At 43.5% G+C, this 24,506-nt stretch overlaps 2 protein-coding genes across 3 annotated transcripts; both read right to left on the bottom strand.

Moving 5' to 3' along the window:
• Positions 1-1,002: 1,002 nt before the first annotated feature.
• On the bottom strand, positions 1,003-6,877 carry LOC132883367 (nucleotide sugar transporter SLC35D2-like). Its single transcript, XM_060916912.1, has 13 exons — positions 6,653-6,877; positions 3,702-3,735; positions 3,516-3,602; positions 3,220-3,287; positions 2,922-2,993; positions 2,774-2,842; positions 2,557-2,659; positions 2,304-2,396; positions 2,152-2,219; positions 1,957-2,035; positions 1,796-1,878; positions 1,669-1,721; positions 1,003-1,377 (listed from the first exon to the last, which is right to left on the bottom strand). The coding sequence occupies exons 1-13, from the start codon at positions 6,862-6,864 to the stop codon at positions 1,367-1,369; spliced, it is 1,032 nt and encodes a 343-aa protein (XP_060772895.1). The 5' UTR covers positions 6,865-6,877; the 3' UTR covers positions 1,003-1,366.
• Positions 6,878-10,640: 3,763 nt separating this feature from the next.
• Positions 10,641-22,776, bottom strand: LOC132883362 (SERPINE1 mRNA-binding protein 1-like). Of its 2 annotated transcripts, XR_009654308.1 has the most exons (10): positions 22,375-22,776; positions 18,178-18,343; positions 17,932-18,072; positions 17,779-17,850; positions 17,624-17,701; positions 17,283-17,466; positions 15,682-15,738; positions 12,823-13,008; positions 10,962-12,685; positions 10,641-10,847 (listed from the first exon to the last, which is right to left on the bottom strand). XR_009654308.1 is itself a non-coding variant. In XM_060916895.1 (9 exons), exons 1-9 carry the CDS (start codon positions 22,652-22,654, stop codon positions 12,626-12,628), a joined length of 1,224 nt encoding a protein of 407 aa, XP_060772878.1. In that variant the 5' UTR covers positions 22,655-22,776; the 3' UTR covers positions 10,641-12,625. The 2 variants fall into 2 exon arrangements, 1 of the variants encoding a protein (XP_060772878.1); XM_060916895.1 differs by having other exon boundaries at positions 10,641-12,685.
• Between the last annotated feature and the right edge of the window lie 1,730 nt (positions 22,777-24,506).

Genomic DNA, 24,506 nt, shown 5'->3' with positions numbered 1-24,506 from the left:
ATGTTAGCAAATGCTAATAAAGCGGTCAAGCCAGTGCTAATGACCGAGAAATGAAGGTTTCTGTCTCCAGACTCTTCTTCCACGCTGCACGCTCGCTACAGTATTTTTCACTCAGACTTAAGGATTCATTTCTCTGTGTAATTTACTGAGTTACTTTTAAAATCAGCATCAACAGCTACACACAACGGAGCGACCTGGCGGCCATGTTTCTTTACAAACTGTCAGTTGCTCACTAGCGTGGAAGTTTTTTGATGTCCGTTGGTATGGTTTTTCTCTTGTAAATGTGTGTGAAGAATATCTATTGAAGTTTTGGGAGCTTTTCAGCTGTTATGCTTCTGTGCATGTGCAGCAGAAAACTCTCTCACTGGATATTCACATCAGCTCCGATAGTGATGTCATGTTGTCTTGACAATGTACAATATCGTACCAATATTGCATGCTTATTCTCCATTGGGTAGTGTGACATAATACACACAGGATTAGCAACACGTTTTTATTCCATTGAAAAAGTATCCAATGTCGCTAATGTCAGGTCAGCAGCGTTATCTCTTGTTAGCCTGATTAAACCAGTTGAAAACATTTTCCTCCTAGCGATGCAAGAATAATATTCTGTGTAAATGTCGGCAGGTTATTTTAAATAAAATCTAAACGTTACGCAGGTTTTTTTTTTTTTTTTTTTAATGTTCAGTGTCAATTTGCAAACAGCTTTTAGGTTCTTCATTTAACAAAAGATCCAGGAACTGAATTTAACTCTAACACGGCACTAAAGAGTTTAACGTTACTGATAATGGAGAGAATCTTCATTAGCTCGTCCTGTTGTCTGGCTAGTTGAAATCTTAAACTGCTTGTGTTTTTAATATTTAAAAAAAAAAAAAAGAGAACAATTTAATCCTGAACCAACATTCTGCAGTAACTGGAACCTGAGGGAACTAAACACACACTTGAGAGAAACTGGAACTACGTTGTGCTACACGTTCATCATCTGACACACTGTCCACGAGCTTCAATTTCAGTTTACTTTTATTGATACAGCACTTTTATCAATAGCCGCCGTCACGCACCAGGAAGAAACCGAGAGAGGAACCCATCCTCTTCTGGGCAACACTCGATAGTTACACACACACTCTGGTATCACAGGTGGAGTCTCAGACAAAGAGTTGTCAATCAAACTACTCATTAGAATACAGGCCACGCCCATTAGTACAGATCTCAGATCAGTCGAGGCGACGCCCTTCACTGCATTATTACTGAAAACAATCTGACAATCAGCATCTTCATCCATTTTACATCCTTTTTAAAATTAGTTTTTACATAATTAATGTATAAAACATGAACACACTCCTCCCAGGCTCATCCATCCTCTTCATCAGGAGCTCTCTGCCACACACACACACAGAAATAGTGAGTCATGTTCACAGTACCACCTCACTTTCACTATTCCCTACACCCTATCTAGTGCAGTAATTATGCCTAGAGGTCGTGACCCCACGGGGTGGTGGAAGTCACATCCCTGTGCGTTTTCACTTGTTTAAATAAACATGAGGAGACAGACAGACAGACGTCCTGTAGCCGTGTTCCAGAGCCTGTGAAAGCACAGGGCGTGGTCTGGGACACGCCCACGGTGTTGTGTGTTATGGAATAATAATGTTATGTGAAGTGCACACTCACTGGTGCCCTCCTGAGTGAAGGTGATGTAGGAGTAGGCCAGGCTCCCGGCGATGCTGATGGGAGACAAACATGGAACACACGTTAAAAACAAAACTGTGTGTGTGTGGGTGTGTGTGTTATTGTTTACCTTATGTTCAAGCCGATGAAGTTCAACCAGGTGAAGATGTAATCACCACCAAACACCATCCCGACATACGCTACCATGACGTTCTAACATCCCACACATACACACCAGTTATAATAAACAAACATGAGCAAACAAACAAACAAATAAACACACACACAAACCTTCACACAGCCGATGATGGAGGTGGTCAGGGCGGAGTTGTAGTGTGTGCACAACACAATGGAGTACATGAGGACAAACCTGACACACACACACACACACACACACACACACAGGGTTTATACTGATAGGAGATACAACAGGTGGAATATTAATTGTGTGTGTGTGTGTGTGTGTGTGTGTGTGTGTTTTCTCACCCCATCACACAGGAGAGAATAAACTGAGTGAGAAAGTATAAATCAGTCCAGCCATCAAAACCTGCAGCCTGCATTCACACACACACACATTATAAATCAGACACTTGCTCAAATAAAACACTGTGAAAGAGTGTGTGTGTGTGTGTGTGTACTTGTTGCAGGTCTCCAGTGTAGTAGGCTACACACACAGTGGGTATGATCATGAATAAAGCGTTATAATACAGCAGGCCGTACTGTCCCAGCTCCTGTATTCACACACACACACACACACACGGGAGATTAAATAAAACCGTTTCAGCACAGAGTACTACATTAGTATGGAAGGTTACGACGTTGCCATAGGTGACAGCCAGTTGTCATGGTAACCGGGTAACACCGGGATGGAAACGTCTCATGGTTCAGTACCTTGGAGTCGAGTTTCTTCTTCATGTAAGCGCCGTTAGCTGCAGTTAATATGTTATTGACTGTGATAGATGTGTAGCCTTGGAGGTCAAAGGACAAATCTGTACTGCAGCCACACACACACACACACACACAGCATGGAGTGTGTGAGTAAATAAAGGGGCGGGGTTACACACTTCATTACAGAGATGCATTTCTGTACACATTATTAAATCTTTACCTGGCAGCGATAAACGCTCCAAAGATCATAGTGAACACCGTCAGCTGTACGCTCCACGCAAACGCCCTCCTGCGTACACACACAAGAATGGAACTGGGAAACTGTTGAGTGTGTGTATCACCACTCGTGTGTGTGTGTGTGTGTATACCTGAGCAGGTAGCTCTCTGCTAGCATGGTGAATAAGATGGAGAATCTCCTGAGCACAGTGAACATTGGCAAACTGCAAAAACACCACACACACACAGAGCTCAGGTCAAAGGTCAGCATGACTTGCTTTAAATCCCTAACTACTGTGTTTACAGTGTGGCGCGTCTCCTGGGCTGTGGGTTTAGTCCCTGTTCCCGACTCCCTGTTCCTCGTTTCTTATTTCTGACTCCTTATTCCCTTTTTGGATATAAACACACATGTATAACTCGATATAAACTGGAGTGATGTCCAAGACTTACTTGACTTGTTTAGTTCCCAGGAGGCCAGTGAGCTGATTACCTGCATACAGGAGGGGGAGAGGGAACGTCTGAAACACACACACGGGTTTATATTAACGCACTCGTTCCAACACCTGATGGTAAGAGCTCATTCACAGGAGTGTGTACAGCAGGTGTGTAATTGTTGATGTGGTGAAGTTTTCCATGAGGGAAAGATTTATGTAACATCACTGGAAGGAGTCTCCAGTGTCAGTGCATTACTGTAACTTTAGCTTTGAATTCAGGACAGTCTAATTACAGCACCGAGTGTGTTTCACCTTGCGTGGAATGTTTCTGTCCATGTCTGGAAAGTGGATGAATCTCAGGGTTTTCCCTGCCCACAACACACACACAGTTGCCAACATCTGTAACTCACACACACACACACACACACAATAGTGTTATAGAGTGTAATCTGGATCATCATGTTTAATGTTTTGATGTAGGTCATTAACAACACTCACCTGTCCGATCCCCACACATAACGACGATGGAAATCTGACAGGACACACACACACACACGTCATTCCTGTCTCAATCTAGTTTTAAGCGCAAAGTAAACTGGCATTTATTGACCTGCCTTCAGACAGCGGAGAGGGGGGCAGGTTTAAATTATTCTGCTCAGTTTAATGGAACTGGGCTGTCGTTCGCCTTCTGCAGGTTCTACGTTAAGGTTCTTGATGTGATCCTTCCGTGGTGCTCAACGACACGGTGCTACTCTTGGGTGCATTATAATACGATTGTATCTTGCCTTTTATATCCATGTTTAACCAGCAATTTGGGGAAGTCATGGCCTAATGGTTAGAGAAACAGCTTTAGGACCAAAAGGTTGCTGGTTCGATTCCCCAGACTAGCAGGATTGACTTAAGTGCCCTTGAGCAAGGCACCTAACCCCCAACCGCTCTGGCAAGAGGGGTGGTGTACCTTGTGTCTGTTTGGGTATTGAACCCGACCAACTGAACTTAACCAGCAATTTAGTTTTTTTTTTATTTTTAATTTTACTTAGTACCATTTGTACAAATTTAATATTGAGAATCTATTTAATTCCATTATTAAAGTGTCAACACAGCGCCATCCTGAAACCTTTCTTATGACCACAATGAGAATAAGTGCTTTAGACTGTTGTGCTATTTTTGGTTTTAGTTTCATGTATTTAGTTCAATTGTATATTAGCATATTGTCCTACTTGCATGTAATTTTACCTGAATAAATCTAAGGCAACAGTGAGGTCGAGTTTATTTGTATAGCGCTTTTAACAATAAACATTGTCGCAAAGCAGCTTTACACAATTTGAACGACTTAAAACATGAGCTAATTTTATCCCTAATCTATCCCCAATGATGAAGCCTGTGGCGACGGTGGCAAGGAAAAACTCCCTCAGACGACATGAGGAAGAAACCTCGAGAGGAACCAGACTCAAAAGGGAACCCATCCTCATTTGGGCAACAACAGACAGCATGACTATAATATTAACAGTTTTAACATGAAGTCAGTTTCGTTGATGTTATAAACTCTTCACTGATGGAAACTTGAGTGCAAAACTGTTCATGACAACTGCAGTCCTAAAGTTAGCAAGTCAACTGTAGTCCTCAGCCATAAAAGCATTACTGTAAGAGTCCAGAGCGTCCTCCAGGTGTGACTTTCAACTGTCCTCATGGGGCCGTCCTCCACAGGAGCGATGTGATGAGACTCCAACCAGACACAGGGCACCAGGATGGATCAGGCAGGTCCGAGGAGCAGAAGAGGTTCAGCATCTTGATCCCAGGACCGACATGTAACTCAGAGGGACAGATTTTGGGGGGGGGGGACACAGGTTGTTAGGTATGCCCAATGTCACCTGAATAAGTAGGAACAGTATACATATTACACTGAGTACAAGCAGGGACCTGGTACCTTGGTGTGATCAACTGTCAGTGCACGCTCAAAGGGAAACCTGTAGATGGCAGTAATGCAACACTGTGGATGCCAGCTGCCGTAAAACCCAAAAGAAGAAGAAGAAGGTAAACCTGCGCATGCGCACACGGACTTCCTCTGTCTGCTTGACTGCGCCAAGCGAGCGATTTCATGCACATTATTTGCTTTAATCCCCTCAAATTAAATAACTTCCCAGCCACAGAATGGCCTGATATTTTGTGAGATATTACAGAAATAAACATATATCACAATCACCACATTTCAGACGGAACTAAATTTCACTGATTTTATGAAATCGAAAGGCCGTCTAGCTTTAAGCCTGATTCTCCATCACTACAGCTGCTGTATCTGTGGTGTAAAGATGTGAAGTGGCTGGAAACCAAAAGATTCATCAAACTCACATTCTTCAGGCACAGTCTCAGTGTTTAAGTCTAGGCTGAAAACATATCTGTTTAGTCAAGCCTTGTGTTAATGGTGTTTATGATGTAAAGGTGTAGATCTGGAGGATCCTCAGACAGAGTGTTTTGGTAAACTGGGATGTATGGATGCTGTCAGTCCCCACTCGCTTGCTCACTCGAGTTTGTTGACGGTGTAGTGGCTGCTGCTTTATGTCCCGGGGCTCCCTCATGCCTGTGTTACCTTCTGGCTCTCCCCTTTTAGTTATACTGTCAGAGTTAGTTGCCGGAGTCCCTGCTTGTACTCAGTGCAATATGTATACTGTTCCTACTTATTCAGGTGGCATTGGGCATACCTAACAACCTGTGTTTTCTCTCCCCCAATCTGTCCCTCTGAGTTACATGTCGGTCCTGGGATTGAGATGCTGAACCTCTTCTGCTCCTCGGACCTGCCTGATCCATCCTGGTGCCCTGTGCCTGGTTGGAGTCTCATCGCATCGCTCCTGTGGAGGACGGCCCCATGTGGACAGTTGAAAGTCACACCTGGAAGACGCTCTGGACTCTTACAGTAATGCTTTTATGGCTGAGGACTACAGTTGACTTGCTAACTTTAGGATTGCAGTTGTCATGAACAGTTTTGCACTCAAGTTTCCATCAATGAAGAGTTTATAACATCAACGAGTTAGTCAGGCTGTCTGTTGTTGCCCAAATGAGGATGGGTTCCCTTTTGAGTCTGGTTCCTCTCGAGGTTTCTTCCTCATGTCGTCTGAGGGAGTTTTTCCTTGCCACCGTCGCCACCGTCTTCATCATTGGGGATAGATTAGGGATAAAATTAGCTCATGTTTTAAGTCGTTCAAACTCTGTAAAGCTGCTTTGTGACAATGTCTATTGTTAAAAGCGCTATACAAATAAACTCGACTTATTATATATAATAAAAGAAGTGATTAATAAGGACCGATCCTGAGAGAAACACTGCTGTTTCCTACTGAAACTCAGGATTCAGAATATTAATTAGACAGAGATCAGTGGCCCCTCCCCCCGCTGGCTGTGTGAGCTGAGTGGCCCCTCCCCCCGTGTGGTGAGAGAGGTAAAGGGCGGAGTCTCACCTGGAGCCGCTCAGGACGCTTTTGTTGAGCACCACAGTGAGGAAGGAGCTGAAGCCGTACAGCGCCGCGCTCACCAACCGGAAGAAGAAAGGCGCACGGTGCGCGCGCTCCTGGGAGGAGGAGGAGGAGGGGGGAGGGGCGCGTCTCTCCTCACGGCTCACCTGGGCACGAGCTCGAGCGCTCACCTTCTCACGAGCCTCCGCCATGTTCATGCAGCGCCACTAAACCCCGCCCACTCTTAAAGGGAAACGCCACTAATATCCCCCAGTCCACCATCATCATCTCCACTGATCATTTAACATCCTCTTTACCCCTCATCATCATCATCATCATCATCTCCACTGATCATTTAACATCCTCTTTACCCCACATCATCATCATCATCATCATCATCTCCACTGATCATTTAGCATCCTCTTTACCCCTCATCATCATCATCATCATCATCTCCACTGATCATTTAGCATCCTCTTTACCCCTCATCATCATCATCATCATCTCCACTGATCATTTAGCATCCTCTTTACCCCTCATCATCATCATCATCTCCACTGATCATTTAGCATCCTCTTTACCCCTCATCATCATCATCTCCACTGATCATTTAGCATCCTCTTTACCCCTCATCATCATCATCATCATCATCTCCACTGATCATTTAACATCCTCTTTACCCCTCATCATCATCATCATCATCATCATCATCTCCACTGATCATTTAGCATCCTCTTTACCCCTCATCATCATCATCATCTCCACTGATCATTTAGCATCCTCTTTACCCCTCATCATCATCATCATCTCCACTGATCATTTAGCATCCTCTTTACCCCTCATCATCATCATCATCATCATCTCCACTGATCATTTAGCATCCTCTTTACCCCTCATCATCATCATCATCTCCACTGATCATTTAGCATCCTCTTTACCCCTCATCATCATCATCATCATCATCTCCACTGATCATTTAGCATCCTCTTTACCCCTCATCATCATCATCATCTCCACTGATCATTTAGCATCCTCTTTACCCCTCATCATCATCATCATCATCTCCACTGATCATTTAGCATCCTCTTTACCCCTCATCATCATCATCATCATCATCATCATCATCATCTCCACTGATCATTTAGCATCCTCTTTACCCCTCATCATCATCATCATCTCCACTGATCATTTAGCATCCTCTTTACCCCTCATCATCATCATCATCATCTCCACTGATCATTTAGCATCCTCTTTACCCATCATCATCATCATCATCATCATCATCATCTCCACTGATCATTTAGCATCCTCTTTACCCCTCATCATCATCATCATCATCTCCACTGATCATTTAGCATCCTCTTTACCCCTCATCATCATCATCATCATCATCTCCACTGATCATTTAGCATCCTCTTTACCTGTCATCATCATCATCATCATCTCCACTGATCATTTAGCATCCTCTTTACCCCTCATCATCATCATCTCCACTGATCATTTAGCATCCTCTTTACCCCTCATCATCATCATCTCCACTGATCATTTAGCATCCTCTTTACCCATCATCATCATCATCATCTCCACTGATCATTTAGCATCCTCTTTACCCATCATCATCATCATCATCATCATCATCTCCACTGATCATTTAGCATCCTCTTTACCTATCATCATCATCATCTCCACTGATCATTTAGCATCCTCTTTACCTGTCATCATCATCATCATCTCCACTGATCATTTAGCATCCTCTTTACCCCTCATCATCATCATCTCCACTGATCATTTAGCATCCTCTTTACCCCTCATCATCATCATCATCATCATCATCTCCACTGATCATTTAGCATCCTCTTTACCCCTCATCATCATCATCATCATCATCATCTCCACTGATCATTTAGCATCCTCTTTACCCCTCATCATCATCATCATCTCCACTGATCATTTAGCATCCTCTTTACCCCTCATCATCATCATCATCTCCACTGATCATTTAGCATCCTCTTTACCCCTCATCATCATCATCATCATCATCTCCACTGATCATTTAGCATCCTCTTTACCCCTCATCATCATCATCATCTCCACTGATCATTTAGCATCCTCTTTACCTATCATCATCATCATCATCATCTCCACTGATCATTTAGTGTCCTCTTTACCCCTCATCATCATCATCATCATCTCCAGGGCGGCACGGTGGTGTAGTGGTTAGCGTTGTCGCCTCACAGCAAGAAGGTCCTGGGTTCGAGCCCCGGGGGTGGCGAGGGCCTTTCTGCGTGGAGTTTGCATGTTCTCCCCGTGTCCGCGTGGGTTTCCTCCGGGTGCTCCGGTTTCCCCCACAGTCCAAAGACATGCAGGTTAGGTTAACTGGTGACTCTAAATTGAGCGTAGGTGTGAATGTGAGTGTGAATGGTTGTCTGTGTCTATGTGTCAGTCCTGTGATGACCTGGCGACTTGTCCAGGGTGAACCCTGCCTTTCGCCCGTAGTCAGCTGGGATGGGCTCCAGCTTGCCTGCGACCCTGTAGAAGGATAAAGCGGCTACAGATAATGAGATGAGATCATCATCTCCACTGATCATTTGGCATCCTCTTTACCCCACATGTGGCATGTTTCGGATCTGAGATTTGCTTCTGCAGCGTCATGAACTTCCAATAAAGGTTTTGGTGGTGAGTAATCTTAAAGAGCGCTGAAATCAAACAATCAAGTTTGACCCAATACCAGTTTCTGAGCGCAAGAAGTTCTCAGCAGAGACTGTATGTCGGCGTGTGTTCTTTGTCTCAGACTACACAATATTTATCCTTCACAGTGGTCACCATGTCAGATTAATCAACCATAGTGCCATAAATGATTGGTGTCTTGGTACAGAGACTGGCGACAGAGTTTTACCCTGTCCAATCATCATTCACATTCTTGAATGCCATCAGGAAGGAGGCTCAAGAAACGTGTTCTGACACAATAAAGACTTTTCATCAGGGTGTCTCCCGGAGACCACATCGTCACCAGTTCTTCCTTTACAATGTTCATATTCAGACCCGATCCTGGAACAGTTCCGACCCTAACAAAACCCAGCTGTTCCTGGTATAACAAGACCTGCGATTAAAGAACACAAACATTCTTCACAGTGAGTTTGAGGTAATGAGATTCTTTCCCACATCCATTAGCATGCTGCATTTATATTTCTCCATCGCTGCTACCGTATTTGTAGCCATCCTGCAAGTCTGCTGTCTCCTGGTGGTGGAGTTTAGACTTTAGACCAGACCTGGGCATTGTACGGCCCCAGGGCCACATCTGGCCCTTTGTCTGTCCCTGAGGTCAATGTGAAATTACAAATTAAACATAAATAAGTCTACATCATGCACATGCTGCGATGCTTTTATTTTGAAGGTTATTTATGTCCGTTCATACATTCATGTGCGTGCGTGTACGCATTGTCCTCATTACTGTTTACGTGAGATGCGAGTTAGCCGTTATCCCTCAAAAATGCGGTAACTGGACAACAACCAAATAGAAATAACACCTCGAACTTGTATAAAGTTGATTAAATGCTGCTCTTTTAAATACTGCAAAAAACCATGCACATTTTCAATACTGTAATGTTAAAAATAAAATAATGGCACAATATTTGGCCTGCTCTACATTTTCATAGCCTAATCAAAACCAGACAATTTACTGTTGTTTTAACAAAGTTAAGATGAGCAGAGTTAAGTTCGGCCCTCCACGACAGTCCACGTTTCTCCTGTGGCCCCTTGGGAAAATTAATGACCCAGCCCTGCTTTAGACACTCAGATTTAATCAGAAACCTCTCACACCTTACAAAACTGAACTAACAATCCTTTCATGGTTATTTTGCACATTTAACTTTTATCAGATCAATACCTGTTCAAACTGTCCTCTGGAAAGCAACAGCTGGAGATGAGAAGACGTGAAGAGACAGGCAGTAGATTTAAGAAATGTAAAAAATAAAATAAAATCGTGAGCAGTGAGTGACATTAACACCTGTGGGAAGTTTATTGAACAGGGACGTGTGAATGGAGAAACATCTGGAAAACAAAAAAGTCCTACAAAGAGTCCAGTTACAGAGTCTCTCACTGTCTGGGGAGTCCAACACGTCCTTCAGTTTACGGTCACGCCCAGGTTCAGGAAAAACCACACACACACTCAAGCATCGAGCATGTTCTTTGAGTAGTGCTGCTGTAAATATTAAAAAAAGGTAAAACAGGGACAGATCATGTGCTTGTTAGCTAAAAAATAAAATCATTTATCTAAGTGCAAAGACGTCAACAATCAGCGCTAGAGGATACAAACCTCAGAGTACTTCGTACAGAGATGACGCGACGGTTGGTTGGTTGGCTGGTTTCCACAAATGGAAGAAAAAAAAACAACCTCGAATTGTGAAGACTTCACTGATCACGTGGTGCAACATCAGTGGACGAACACGCTATTCGCCTGAGCGTGCCATGTGATTGGTTGTTCCAAGATGGATGCTGTTGAGGAGTGCTGCAGTCATGGAAACAGTCATTAAACTGTAACAGCACTACCGGAGCGTTCGTACTCCATATGAGAAAGAGCAGGGAGGACGCGAGTGTCGCAGGTTTGTGAAGGTGGATTTGTCTTTGCCCAACCCTCGCCAACGTCATCGCCACATGAAGCATGCTGAGGTGTTAATAATAATAATAATAATAAACAACAATAACAACAACGATAAAACCTCAGGTTTGAGAACTTTAGGTGACTTGTGAACAGGCCTGTGCGTGTGATAATTGGTTATACGATCACAAAAATGCGCGAGGACAGCTGTCTATTATATTAATCGTCCTTATGTTCAGACAAGCTGGAAGGCGTGTCCGTGACAGCCCGACGAGACGAGAGCTCAATGTCAAGATAATATCCCAAAAATGGTCATCGTCCGGTTACACAATTACCGTAGCACATGCCTGTTTTTGGAAAACACACACACGTCCTAATTCTGCCAAGGGTCGGCTAAAGCCAAAATCAATCAGCCAATCACCACCTGCTCTGATGTGGCGCTAATCACAGAAGAAGTGTTCAAATTTACACAAGTTAGCTAAGATACTGTACTTAAACACAGCACTGCATTATCGTTAGTATAAGTACGTAGCTTCAACTAACAATAACACTGTGTGGTGTTAAGCAGCGAGCAAAGTTCACCATCGGACTAAATATGATAAACCGGCTGATTGAACTCAGACTTCAGCTTCGCCCTCGTTAAATTAACAGACGCACAACGGTCACTTAGCAACATCAGGACAGACACACACACACAAAAAGTGTTCCCAATGTTTTTGTAAAAGGTGATGTTCAAGAGGACCAGCCTAAAAAAAAAAACCCACACAGAACGTTCACAATGAAAGAAATTAAATGAAAAAGGACGGGGGATGGGGAACTATATAACGAGGCATTCACATATTTACGGTTTTGCTACAGGCCAAGCAAAGAGCTTCATGGGAAAAAAAAACAAATACCAAGAAAACAAGCTTGACCTCAGAGCTTCGTTTAAAATATTTAAAGTGATACATTACTTCTGTACGTCAATAACAGTAAAATTAGCACTAGACCCACATTCTCCTTTCGCTCAAAAAAATATTAAAATACGCCAAAAAACCAGAAGGAGAACAAATGAAAGCTTCAACTCACTTCAAACGCTATGCTGAAGGAAAAAAAAAAAAAAAAAGCCTTACATTCAAACAGCAATCAAATCTGAAATAAAATACTGTAGGAACATCCCTGCTATCTATCAGGTCTCTAAATACAAAAGCTCTATCCAGAAGTAGCTTCAGTGTAACGAGAGAAGTCCGTTAACATGGGGGCGGGGTTTCAGTCCTCACTATGGTGAACATGACAGTCTCTCTTTTACACGATTTTTTTTTCTTTTTATGATATCTAGAGTCGAAGGATCCGTAAGCATGCAGGCCTCGTCGCGGAGGGGCTCGAGGGTCAAACGTCAGGGTTTAGGCCAAGGCGGGAAACGCCTCGGGGTCATCCACGTTAGGAACAGACACTCCGCCTCCCTGAAGGTATAAAATACACACAAACACACGATGCATGTGATACAATGGCCTTTCTCAAACAGGTTTCTTTATTAAGACTATGTTTTTATATATTTTAACAGCAGTAGCAGTAGGTGTGTGTGTATAAAGTTACTGACCTTCTCAGACCTGCCTCCACCACGCCCTGCCCGGTTTCCACCTCCCCGGCCCCCTCTGCCACCCCGGGAGCCCCCCCGGCCACGCCCAGGGCGTCCCAAATCTCCGAAGTTGATCTCCAGCTGGGAGGTGATGTCGTTAGCTGGTTTGCGGAAGTGGTGGTCGCTCGAGCTGTCTTCAGAGGCTCCCTAATAATACGAAAACAAAGGGCACTTGAAGTCCATCGATACTTTACAGCCGCAAATAAGTGCTTCTTTTTGGGTACTTTACAGCAACGGCTTGGGCTTAAACTGAAACTTTTTGGGTTGTGTATAAGATTGGTCACTTTACAGCGAGTGTGGATAAACTGTTGCTTTGAGCACAAAGTGTTAAGTTTACAGTGATCGTACAGATGAACAGCTACTTTACAGCGCCAGTGTGACGAAACACTTACTTTACAGCAATGGTGAGGATTAACGGTTACTTTACAAAGTGTTAAGTTTACGGCAACAGTACAGTTAGGTCCATATATATTTGGACACTGACACAAATTTTGTTTTTTTACCTGCTTACTGAAACATCTTGAAGTTATAGTTATATAATGGACATGGACATAAATTCCAGACTTTCAGCTTTCATTTGAGGGTATCCACATTAAAATTGGATGAAGGGTTTAGGAGTTTCAGCTCCTTAACATGTGCCACCCTGTTTTTAAAGGGACCAAAAGTAATTGGACAATTGACTCAAAGGCTATTTCATGGGCAGGTGTGGGAAATTCCTTCATTATGTCATTCTCAATTAAGCAGATAAAAGGCCTGGAGTTGATTTGAGGTGTGGTGCTTGCATTTGGAAGATTTTGCTGTGAAGAAAACATGCGGTCAAAGGAGCTCTCCATGCAGGTGAAACAAGCCATCCTTAAGCTGCGAAAACAGAAAAAACCCATCCAAGAAATTGCTACAATATTAGGAGTGGCAAAATCGACAGTTTGGTACATCCTGAGAAAGAAAGAAAGAAAGAAAAAGAAAGCACTGGTGAACTCATCAGTGCAAAAAGACCTGGACGCCCACAGAAGACAACAGTGGTGGATGATCGCAGAATAATTTCCACGGTGAAGAGAAACCCCTTCACAACAGCCAACCAAGTGAACAACACTCTCCAGGAGGTAGGCGTATCAATATCCAAATCTACCATAAAGAGAAGACTGCATGAAAGTAAATACAGAGGGTTCACTGCACGGTGCGAGCCACTCATAAGCCTCAAGAATAAAAAGGCTAGATTGGACTTTGATAAAAAAAAATCTAAAAAAGCCAGCACAGTTCTGGAAGAACATTCTTTGGACAGATGAAACCAAGATCAACCTCTACCAGAATGATGGAAAGAAAAACGTATGGCGTAGGCGTGGTACAGCTCATGATCCAAAGCATACCACATCATCTGTAAAACACGGCGGAGGCAGTGTGATGGCTTGGGCATGCATGGCTGCCAGTGGCACTGGGTCACTAGTGTTTATTGATGATGTGACACAGGACAGAAGCAGCCGGATGAATTCTGAGGTATTCAGAGACATACTGTGTGCTCAAATCCAGCCAAACTGATTGGTCGGCATTTCATAATACAGATGGACAATGACCCAAAACATAAAGCCAAAGCAACCCAGGAGTTTATTAAAGCAAAGAAGTGGAATATTCTTGAATGGCCAAGTCAGTCACCTGATCTCAACCCAATTGAGCAGCATTTCACTTGTTAAAGACTAAACTTCAGACAGAAAGGCCCACAAACAAACAGCAACTGAAAACTGCTGCAGTAAAGGCCTGGCAGAGCATTAAAAAGGAGGAAACACAGCGTCTGGTGATGCCCATGAGTTCAAGACTTCAGGCAGTCATTGCCAACAAAGGGTTTTCAACCAAGTATTAGAAATGAACATTTTATTTACAATTATTTCATTTGTCCAATTACTTTTCAGCCCCTGAAATGAAGGGGTTGTGTTTAAAAAATGCTTTAGTTCCTCACATTTTTATGCAATCATTTTGTTCAACCCACTGAATTAAAGCTGAAAGTCTGAACTTCAACTGCAGCTGAATTGTTTTGTTCAAAATTCATTGTGGTAATGTACAGAACCAAAATTAGAAAAATGCTGCCTCTGTCCAAATATTTATGGACCTAACTGTATGTATTAAGTTACTTTACAGATAAAGTGTCAAGTTTACGGCAATACTGAGGATGAAGAGTTACTTTTTAGAGACATGCTGTTAAGTTTATGGAAGTTGTGTTGATAAGCAGTTACTTTCAGTCAAGTTATGGATAAACAGTGTGTATGATCCCTGTGTAGCCTCAAACGAGCATTTCCAACGAAGCTTGGTATTAAGCAGGTATTGTGCAGCTAGCCACTTGTCCATTCAGTACTTTACACCTTAACACGGATTCCTAAAAATAACTTTACTGCCACAAACAGGTTTCCGACAGCTACAACTTGAGCTAAAGTAGGTATTTTCTGGTTATGATCAAGTATTTACTTTACAGTTAGCGCTTAACACTACACCTTTATTAAATCCATACTTTACACCGACAGCTTGATCCCAAATGGGCAATTCTCTGTAAATGTTTACATTACAGTGACGGCTTCATCTTAAAGTACTACTATTAAACTGTTACAGCAACACTGTGGTGTCAAATGGGTACTTTACAGCTTCTGTGTGGTATCCAACAGGTTATTTACATCCATGATCAGGACCTTTACAGGTAAATTGTTCTCAGACAGGTTTACACCCATACTGTAGTGGTCTTTACAGCTGACTTGTGGTCTCTGATGGACCCCAGACATGTCGTCTTTTTATTTCATATCAGATGTAACTGGTGGACTGTATGAAACTGAGGTTAGTTACCTTGTGGAGTGACTCAGCGTTAGCATCTCCAGTTTCAATCAGAGTTCCAGACGGCCTCTAGAGAACCAAACACAAAGAAACTAATGATGTGCACACCTAAAGAACCTTTCAGTGATGATCTGATTGGCCAGGGCTCGACATTAAGCACTGCCCGATTGCCCGGGGCAAGTGAAACATGCATTCTGGTAAGTGGGATATGTCCCTGACACGCCCAAGATGGAATGGGCATATATTACGAACTAGCACCACAAAAATTAGGCGCTCTCATCTTTTATTTCAGTTCCTGAAAGCGTCCCTCACTACGTATCCACCATTATGTCTTGGCTGTTTTCTTAGTCTCGGTTTCATTTACTGCTTTGCAAGTTATTTTATATCCCCCCCGCTGGTGTAGTATGGCACGTGTACTGTTTATAGACCCCTTGTGCATGATGTCACGCATCATGTGATAATTACAGCTGAGGCTTAATCTGTCTTTAGTACGGTTAATTTTTGCGCTGTTTTTGCTTCTTCAAACAGAGAAACAGATAAAAGGCATCACTGTCTCCCCGCTATCAAGAAAAATGTGAACAAATAGAAGCAAATGCTTCAAGAACAACGAGGAAATGAGCAGCTAAAGAACACGAGGAGAGGAGCTCAGCCTGAAAACTCCAGAGAAATTCACGATTGTATTTAAAATGTATTTTACAAAAACAGAAAGTCGGAAGTGAGGATGGAAGAGTTTGCTTAAGGATCTCGTTTTATTTTTTTTTCTGCTCGCATTTGAGTTAGCGCCTTCGTGAAAGTGTTTGATTTTCTTACAGGTGAAGCCGCTTCCTTATTCGACACGGAGGCATAAAAAACTCAACAAGGAGCGACATGCGCGATAAATCCTGAAAGAACAGAACAGATTCAGAGCAGAGAGAGCTGGAGCTTTGTTTCTGTTATCAGAGGAACACAGTCCTGGGCAAAATATTTATTTATCGGGGTCTGTTATATCATCCACCTCTAGGTTTATTTTAAAACAAACAAACAAACAAACAAAACCCTGCGCTGTGTCCAGACAGATCAGCTGCACTGGTTCAGTTACAGGTTGCCAGGTCTGTATAAAACACCCACTAAACAATTTTAAACTCAAACATTATCCTGTCTGTCATGACGCAGCACAGTTTTTTTTTTTAACCTAGAGATGGATGATATCACACACAAAAAAAAGATATATAAATATTCTCAAACACAGAGCTGTTCAAAAGTCTTGGCACCCTATTGCTTTCTTCATACAACAGCTGCGTGCATGTGAAATGGAAATAAATCGACTAAGGCAGGAAAAACTATTTTGGATAAAATTGTTATTGTCCGTTACAAGTAAAAAGTAACCAATAACCAAACTTCAACTCAATGTGTGATCTTTATTTTATGTTGCAATTCACAACTATTCTATGGTTTTCCTAAAAGAGTACTCGCAGAATAGGGGGCTAGTGATAATATTGGGGGGAAGGGCAAGTGGAAATTAACCCCCACTTGCCTTCCAGGGCAGACGGGTTTAAAAGTTATTGTCGAGCCCTGCTGGCTCAGGTCAGACTTTAAAGTTTATTAACGAACACCAGAAGCTCTGAGTCACTCACGGCCAGATCTTTGCTCTTTGACTTGTGCAGCACGTATCCTTTCTTCCACTGGCCCTCATCACCTTCATTTGGTTTACGGATGTTGAACTCCACCTTCGCCCGCTCTTTGTTCTGCATGGCCTTCCACTCGTCCAGGGTCATCTCCTTGGGGCCTTCATCCTTCACTTCCTCAACCTCATTCTCTCTGGAAATCAACCAACCACAATAACGATCGCACGTCGGATCACTCGGTTCCTCAAGGCTTGGACATCATCGAGCTTCTGCTCTGTTCGGGTCTTTGTCAGAAAGCAATTACACCAAACTCACTCATTGGCTTACAGGTACAAAGAGGTGGGACTTACTTGTTTTCTGAGTCAACAGGCGCAGCAGGCTCCTCCCCTTCCACAGGTGCTTCAGGTGCGGCTGATGGGTGCAGTTCACTGGAAGATCAAGAGGTACTGGTTACACCAGAGCCACTATGTACTTATTGTTATTATTCATTTTTATTCCCCCTCACCTGGCTTCTTCCTTGGTGTTGCCCCAGTTGTGAGATCCAGCTCCTCCTCGCTTTTCGTCAGCTTTCTGGCTACTGGAAAACAAAACATAAATTAAGCTAACTATTGCTAACGTACTAACCTGAGCAAAACATCCTAATGAGGAATTCACTGACGATTTGTCGTTTCCGCTGTGTCGGTCAAATTCACGCTTTCCTCGAGAGTCAAATCCATCAGACCGTCCGATTCCCCGCCCACGACCTCCACGACCCCCACGACCTCCACCACGACCTCTCGGTGGTCTGTCTCCCACTGGCCTAAGGGAATAAAGACCTGGATCATTAACACGTGTGAATATGTAAGAGCTCATTTCAGGAGCATGTCTGATACCATGTTATAAACCGTGATGAAGAGGGACTCACTTGTCCACGCTGGCTTCTCCTCCTTCATGTTTTTCCTCAGGTGGCTTTTCGAAGCGACGCTCTCGGTGGACTCGTCTCTCCGGTCTCCGTTCTCCTGGTGCCCCCTGCTGGTGAGGAGTGTTCTGGCCCTGCTGCTCCTGCTGCTTCCTTCCCATCCTCCTTACACCTGCAACATGCACAGGAAGTGGCATTAACATGTTACTCAGGCTCCTGTCCCAAGTTCCAGGTTTCCATGTCATATGAATTACTTTTGCAATTCTTCTGCAGAACCTGCTTTGATGTTAGGAAACATGAGTAAATATTTTATTCGTGTTTTACTTTCGACTCGGTTTTGTTTTGCTGATAAAATTGTCAAGTGTCATTTGAAGTGTTTTTTGCTTGCTTGTTTCGAGTCAAAACACAGTGAAAAGTCTGTAAAAAGAAAGGGTGTGGAGCTCCCATTTATGCAAATTAATCATATTTGAGTAAGGGTATCATGTTTCAGGAAAAGAACAGAGCTCAATGTGGTTCTTCGTCAAAAAACACCCACACCCAATGATGCAAACTATTTAAAAACAAGTCCTCGACTCGAGGTGGTAACCAAAGCAGAAGTAAATTCTCCATCCAGGACCTGATTAAGATCGGAGCCACGATGGGGAAAGAACATGGAAAAAAAAAAGAAAGAACATAAACAGGGCTAGAATATCACCACAAAATCACAGGGTTGTGGTAAGAATTACAACGTACAGCTACCTTAACCAGCCGATCCCTCGACAGCAGCACCATGCATCAAATCACGCAGAAACAAATCAAGAGCTTCAGTTAATGTTCAAACATCAGAACGGGGAAAAACTGTGATCTCACAGTGTGACTTTCTTTCACTGTGGTATGGGTGTTGGTTTGAGCCAGATGGACTGGTTTGAGTATTTCAGAAGCTGCTGATCTCCTGGGGTTTTCACACACAACAGTCTCTAGAGTTTACACAGAATGGTGCAGAAAACAAAAAACACTGAGTGAGTGAGCGACAGTTCTGTGGGTGGAAACAAACGCCTTGTTGATAAGAGAGGGTCAGAGGGAAATGGACAGATTCAAGGTGGTTCAAGCTAATCACTCTTTACAACCGTGGTGAGCAGAAAAGTATCTCAGCATGCAACAGCAGAAGAACACATTGGGTTCCACTCCTGCAGCCAAGAACAGGGATCTTGGAATCAACAACAAGTTCCTATTCAAGTGGACAGTGAGCGTATTTCCGAATTACAGTACATGTATATTATTTACCAGCTAGAAGGTCTGTATCGTGAAATGCAGTGACCGAGGTCTTGAAAGTAGAGGCCTCGGTCACAGTATTTCATGACACGGCCCGACCTTAAGCTGGTATTTTTCTTTACCAAATTCTAACAGAAAATGAGAGCAGCCGAAAGGGAAAACAAGTGCACTTCCATGGCAGGGAAAAAACAAAAACAAACTACATTTTTCCACCTATGTAGTCCCCTGTTTATACAAAATTGAGTCATTCAGGATTCAGCCATGTTTTTGCTCAGTGTTAGCAAGTGTTACAGGTTTTCGGCTTTCTCCTGAAATGTTTTCTTTTATTTCGTCTTCCTCAGGGTAGTAAAACTCGCTTTCGCTGTGAACACTGTCGTTATCGCCATCCATGCTGTAAAATTAATGCTATTATACTGAGAAATTTGAAAATAAATTGACAAAAATTGCTACTATGCATGTTGTTGTTGTGAATGAGCGAGTCGCCAAAGGTCCGTATCGTAGGATACCAGACTGCTCATGAGCCAATCAGAGCGCACGATCTGATGGAAACAGGACCGCGAAAAAAATAAATGATATTCGGTGTCTGATTTTGATCTCCTGGAACATGTTCCTTAGACAACGTAAGGAGAACGTACACGTGTTTGGAAATCTACATGTGACTTGTTACCTTCTGGCTCTCCCCTTTTAGTTATGCTGTCAGAGTTAGTTGCCGGAGTCCCTGCTTGTACTCAGTGCAATATGTATACTGTTCCTACTTATTCAGGTGACATTGGGCATACCTAACAACCTGTGTCCCCCCCCCCCCCAAATCTGTCCCTCTGAGTTACATGGAGTCAACAGGAAATCTTTTGGTGGAGAGGATGGAGACCTCGACTGGCTCTCGTAGCCTGCAGGGAATCGACCGTCAGACATTCTGTCGCATGTCCCAGACCCGGTGAAATGTAACTGAATTGTCTTGGCCAGGCCTAAGGGTCCCATCTGCATCCCATCATTGCTGAGGAGTGTGCTCCCATCACCCAATCAAGCATCCAGCCAGAGCAGGTCATGATATATTTTACCATATTAACATGCCATTGTTGTGTGTTATGCCTGATGTCAAGACTCTCGTCTCTGCGAGCCTACCACACAGACTTAATACTTGTCATTTTTAGGGCATACCTAACAATCTGTTTTCTCTCCCTCCCCCCCCAAATCTGTCCCTCCGAGTTACACGTCGGTCCTGGGCTCGAGATGCTGAACCTCTTCTGCTCCTCGGACCTGCTTGATCCATCCTGGTGCCCTGTGTCTGGTTGGAGTCTCATCACATCGCTCCTGTGGAGGACGGCCCCATGAGGACAGTTGAGGGTTATACCTGGAGGATGCTCTGGACTCTTACAGTAATGCTTTTATGGCTGAGGACTACAGTTGACTTGCTAACTTTAGGACTGCAGTTGTCATGAACAGTTTTGCTCTCAAGTTTCCATCAATGAAGAGTTTATAACATCAACGAAACTGACTTCATGTTAAAACTGTTAATGTTATAGTCATGCTGTCTGTTGTTGCCCAAATGAGGATGGGTTCCCTTTTGAGTCTGGTTCCTCTCGAGGTTTCTTCCTCATGTCGTCTGAGGGAGTTTTTCCTTGCCACCGTCGCCACAGGCTTCATCATTGGGGATAGATTAGGGATAAAATTAGCTCATGTTTTAAGTCGTTCAAATTCTGTAAAGCTGCTTTGCGACAATGTTTATTGTTAAAAGCGCTATACAAATAAACTCGACTTGTGTTTAGCGATGAAATATTTAAACGCAAACAAGAACTCGCAGCAGATTTACAAGTCTCATTAACGATGATTATCTTCGTACTTGCGTTAATTCCGAATCATGCCGATTCGTATTTAGGCGCCACACAAAACTCCATAGAAGGAAAAGAAAGCTCACGCTACTGAAAACGACAAAACGCAGACGGACACAGGGCTCCGTTACGTTCGTCCTCGTTGAACGCTTAATGAAGTTATCGTCCGTTATCGATATTGCTCTGGTTCTGGAACATATTATAGTTTTCTGGGCTTGAAAAAAGTAACGTACTGTAATTATCGCTTTCGAGGACCGTAGCTGGGTTTCACCAGGTCCATTCAGAACCTCTCTCAGGATTCATCATCGTAAAAACATAAACGGCGCAGTATCATCCGTCCGCCAGAGACACGGCGCAGTCCACTGTGGTTCCTCAGGAAATAAGCTGAAGATGAAGATGTTCTCACTCTTCTGCCCAACATGGCTGATTTTCATCTCCATAGCACACACACACACACACACACACCTCAGCATTACTGACCAAGTGCACAACAGCTGGACTGGGAATTTAAAAATCATTTAATGGAAAACAGATTTTACTTCAAGCCCAAGTGCACAACTGGCTTTAAAAACAACAACAACAACAACACCCCCCCATCAGTGTGGCTCGAGCTGAACAAAAACACGACGCAGTGACTAAAAACACAAGTTTCCCCACTAAAGTTACCACAGAAATTCATTATAATGCGTGTGTGAGTTTGATTTTGAAAGAATATCGTTGTGATCCGGATAAATAATTCTCTCTTTATATCACAGTAAGGCGAACGCTGCACTCTCCGCGTCCTCTAACCTCACAGCACTCACAAACCGTGGCGTCGTTCTCTTTTATCTACCCGTATTGAGCTAAGCCCCGCCTCTCCGAGCAAGGATTGGCTGATGGTTTCCCGCGTGCACGGGTAGAATTGGATAGTCACGAGCGGTATCCAGAGTGGACAGCGACGGCATCCAATCAGAACGCAGCTCGCGAGGTTGTGGTGTATATTAGCCAGTCACGCGGCGGAAGGCGGGAGTTGCGCGAATGTGAGTGGAGAGTAAAATAATAATAATAAAGCAGGAGTCTGAGACGGAACCATGTTGTGGAGTTAAAGGGAGCTGGTGTGTCTCTGTCTCTCTCTCCGCCATACCGTCCTTCCTGAGCGGCGGCGCGGCGGGCTGCTGCTGCTGCGGCTCCTCCTTCCGCTCCGCCGCCGGGTTCTTCCGCTCCTTCTGCGACTCCTTCTTGGGCTGCCTGGCGGCCTGAGCGGCGGCGGCGGCGGGTTTGGTGGCTGCAGCGGCCGCCGCCGCGTCTTTCCTCCGGTTCTCCGCCGCCTTTAAGATGTCGAACGGGTCGGACTCGTCATCCAGCAGCTGGTCGAAGCGGTTGGTGACGACGCAGCCGAAGCCGTCCTGCAGGTGTCCGGGCATGATGGCGCCCCGGCGGCGGGATTCTGCTCCGATTCGGCGCGGATGCGGAGCTCAGCGAACACCGCTGCGCCCAACTGCAGACACAAGATGGACGCGCGTGACGTCACCTTCTCTTCCGGCGCGCGCCACATCCGGGACATGCAGAGTTTCCCGCCACACGGGAGCAGCTCAGTAAACAAACAAACAAACAACAATCTAATACACATCACAACAAAACTCACTCAACAACAGGATACACATCTCACAAAACAACAACACACTATACACATCACAACATAACACATCTCACAAAACAACAACACACTATACACATCACAACAAAACACATCTCACAAAACATATAAAATATCTTGGTGAAATCATTGATAATTACGTTTCTGGCGAAGATATGGCCCAATCAGTTATTCAAAAGGTCAGCTCCAGGACCAAATATCCGGCTCGTAAATCAAAATACCTGGATGGCGAGACGATGAAGTTATTGGCTACCGCTCTGGCTCAGTGTCACTTCGACTATTCGTGTTCTTCTTGGTACAGTGGTCTTACTAAAAAAACTAAGCACAAACTTCAAACGTGTCAAAATAAGTTAATTCGTGTTGTATTAAAACTCCATCCTCGTACCCACATTACCCCTGCCCACTTTATTCAACTTAATTGGTTACCAATAGGGCGGCACGGTGGTGTAGTGGTTAGCGTTGTCGCCTCACAGCAAGAAGGTCCTGGGTTCGAGCCCCGGGGCCGGCGAGGGCCCTTCTGTGTGGAGTTTGCATGTTCTCCCCGTGTCCGCGTGGGTTTCCTCCGGGTGCTCCGGTTTCCCCCACAGTCCAAAGACATGCAGGTTAGGTTAACTGGTGACTCTAAATTGAGCGTAGGTGTGAATGTGAGTGTGAATGGTTGTCTGTGTCTGTGTGTCAGCCCTGTGATGACCTGGCGACTTGTCCAGGGTGTACCCCGCCTTTCACCCGTAGTCAGCTGGGATAGGCTCCAGCTTGCCTGCGACCCTGTAGAAGGATAAAGCGGCTACAGATAATGAGATGAGATGGTTACCAATAGAAAAACGTGTTGTCCAACTAAAGCTAAATCATGTTCATCAAATTGTAAATAACACCTCCCCTTCTTATCTCTCTTCGTTTTGTACCACTGTCAGACAAGTCCATAACATCCGAACTCGAGCAAGTGTCGGGTCACTGGCCTTACCCAGATTTAAGACCACACTGGGTAAGAGCACATTCAGGTACACGGGAGCTGCAGACTGGAACAGCCTACCCACAAGTGTTCAAACGCTCACCAACAAACAAACGTTTAAGAAACAAATCAAAAGGTTTTTATTAGAATCATTAAAAATGGACTCTCCCATGTACTTTTAATATGTTTGTAAATTGTTATTCAATTTCTGTGATAACAATTGTGATATTTTGTGATATATAAAATTTGTGATAGTTATATTTCTTAAATTTATTTATTAATAATATTATTAATGTTATTTTTATACACTTTGTTTACTTATACATTTTTGTAATTTTTGTCCTCTATCATATTGTCACCATTTTGTAATTTTTTTATGAGGACCACAATGGAAATAAGTCATTTTATTAGACTTTTTTGTGTCATCCTCGATTTTTTTACGTCTTTACAATAATTAAATGTGTATTTTATCGTAAATGTACATGTGGAAAACCTAAATAAAATCAAACAATAACACATCTCAAAACAATAATAACACATCTCACAAAGCAATAACAAAACAGTATACACATCACAACAACAACAACCTAACACATCTCACAAAACAATAACAACTATAAATACAACAACATATCAATAACATCTCAAAACAATAACAACAAAACAGTAT

This window comes from Neoarius graeffei, chromosome 1 (assembly GCF_027579695.1).
Source record: "Neoarius graeffei isolate fNeoGra1 chromosome 1, fNeoGra1.pri, whole genome shotgun sequence".
Taxonomy (NCBI): Eukaryota; Metazoa; Chordata; class Actinopteri; order Siluriformes; family Ariidae; genus Neoarius; species Neoarius graeffei.
This window is presented reverse-complemented; position numbering and strand designations above follow the sequence as displayed.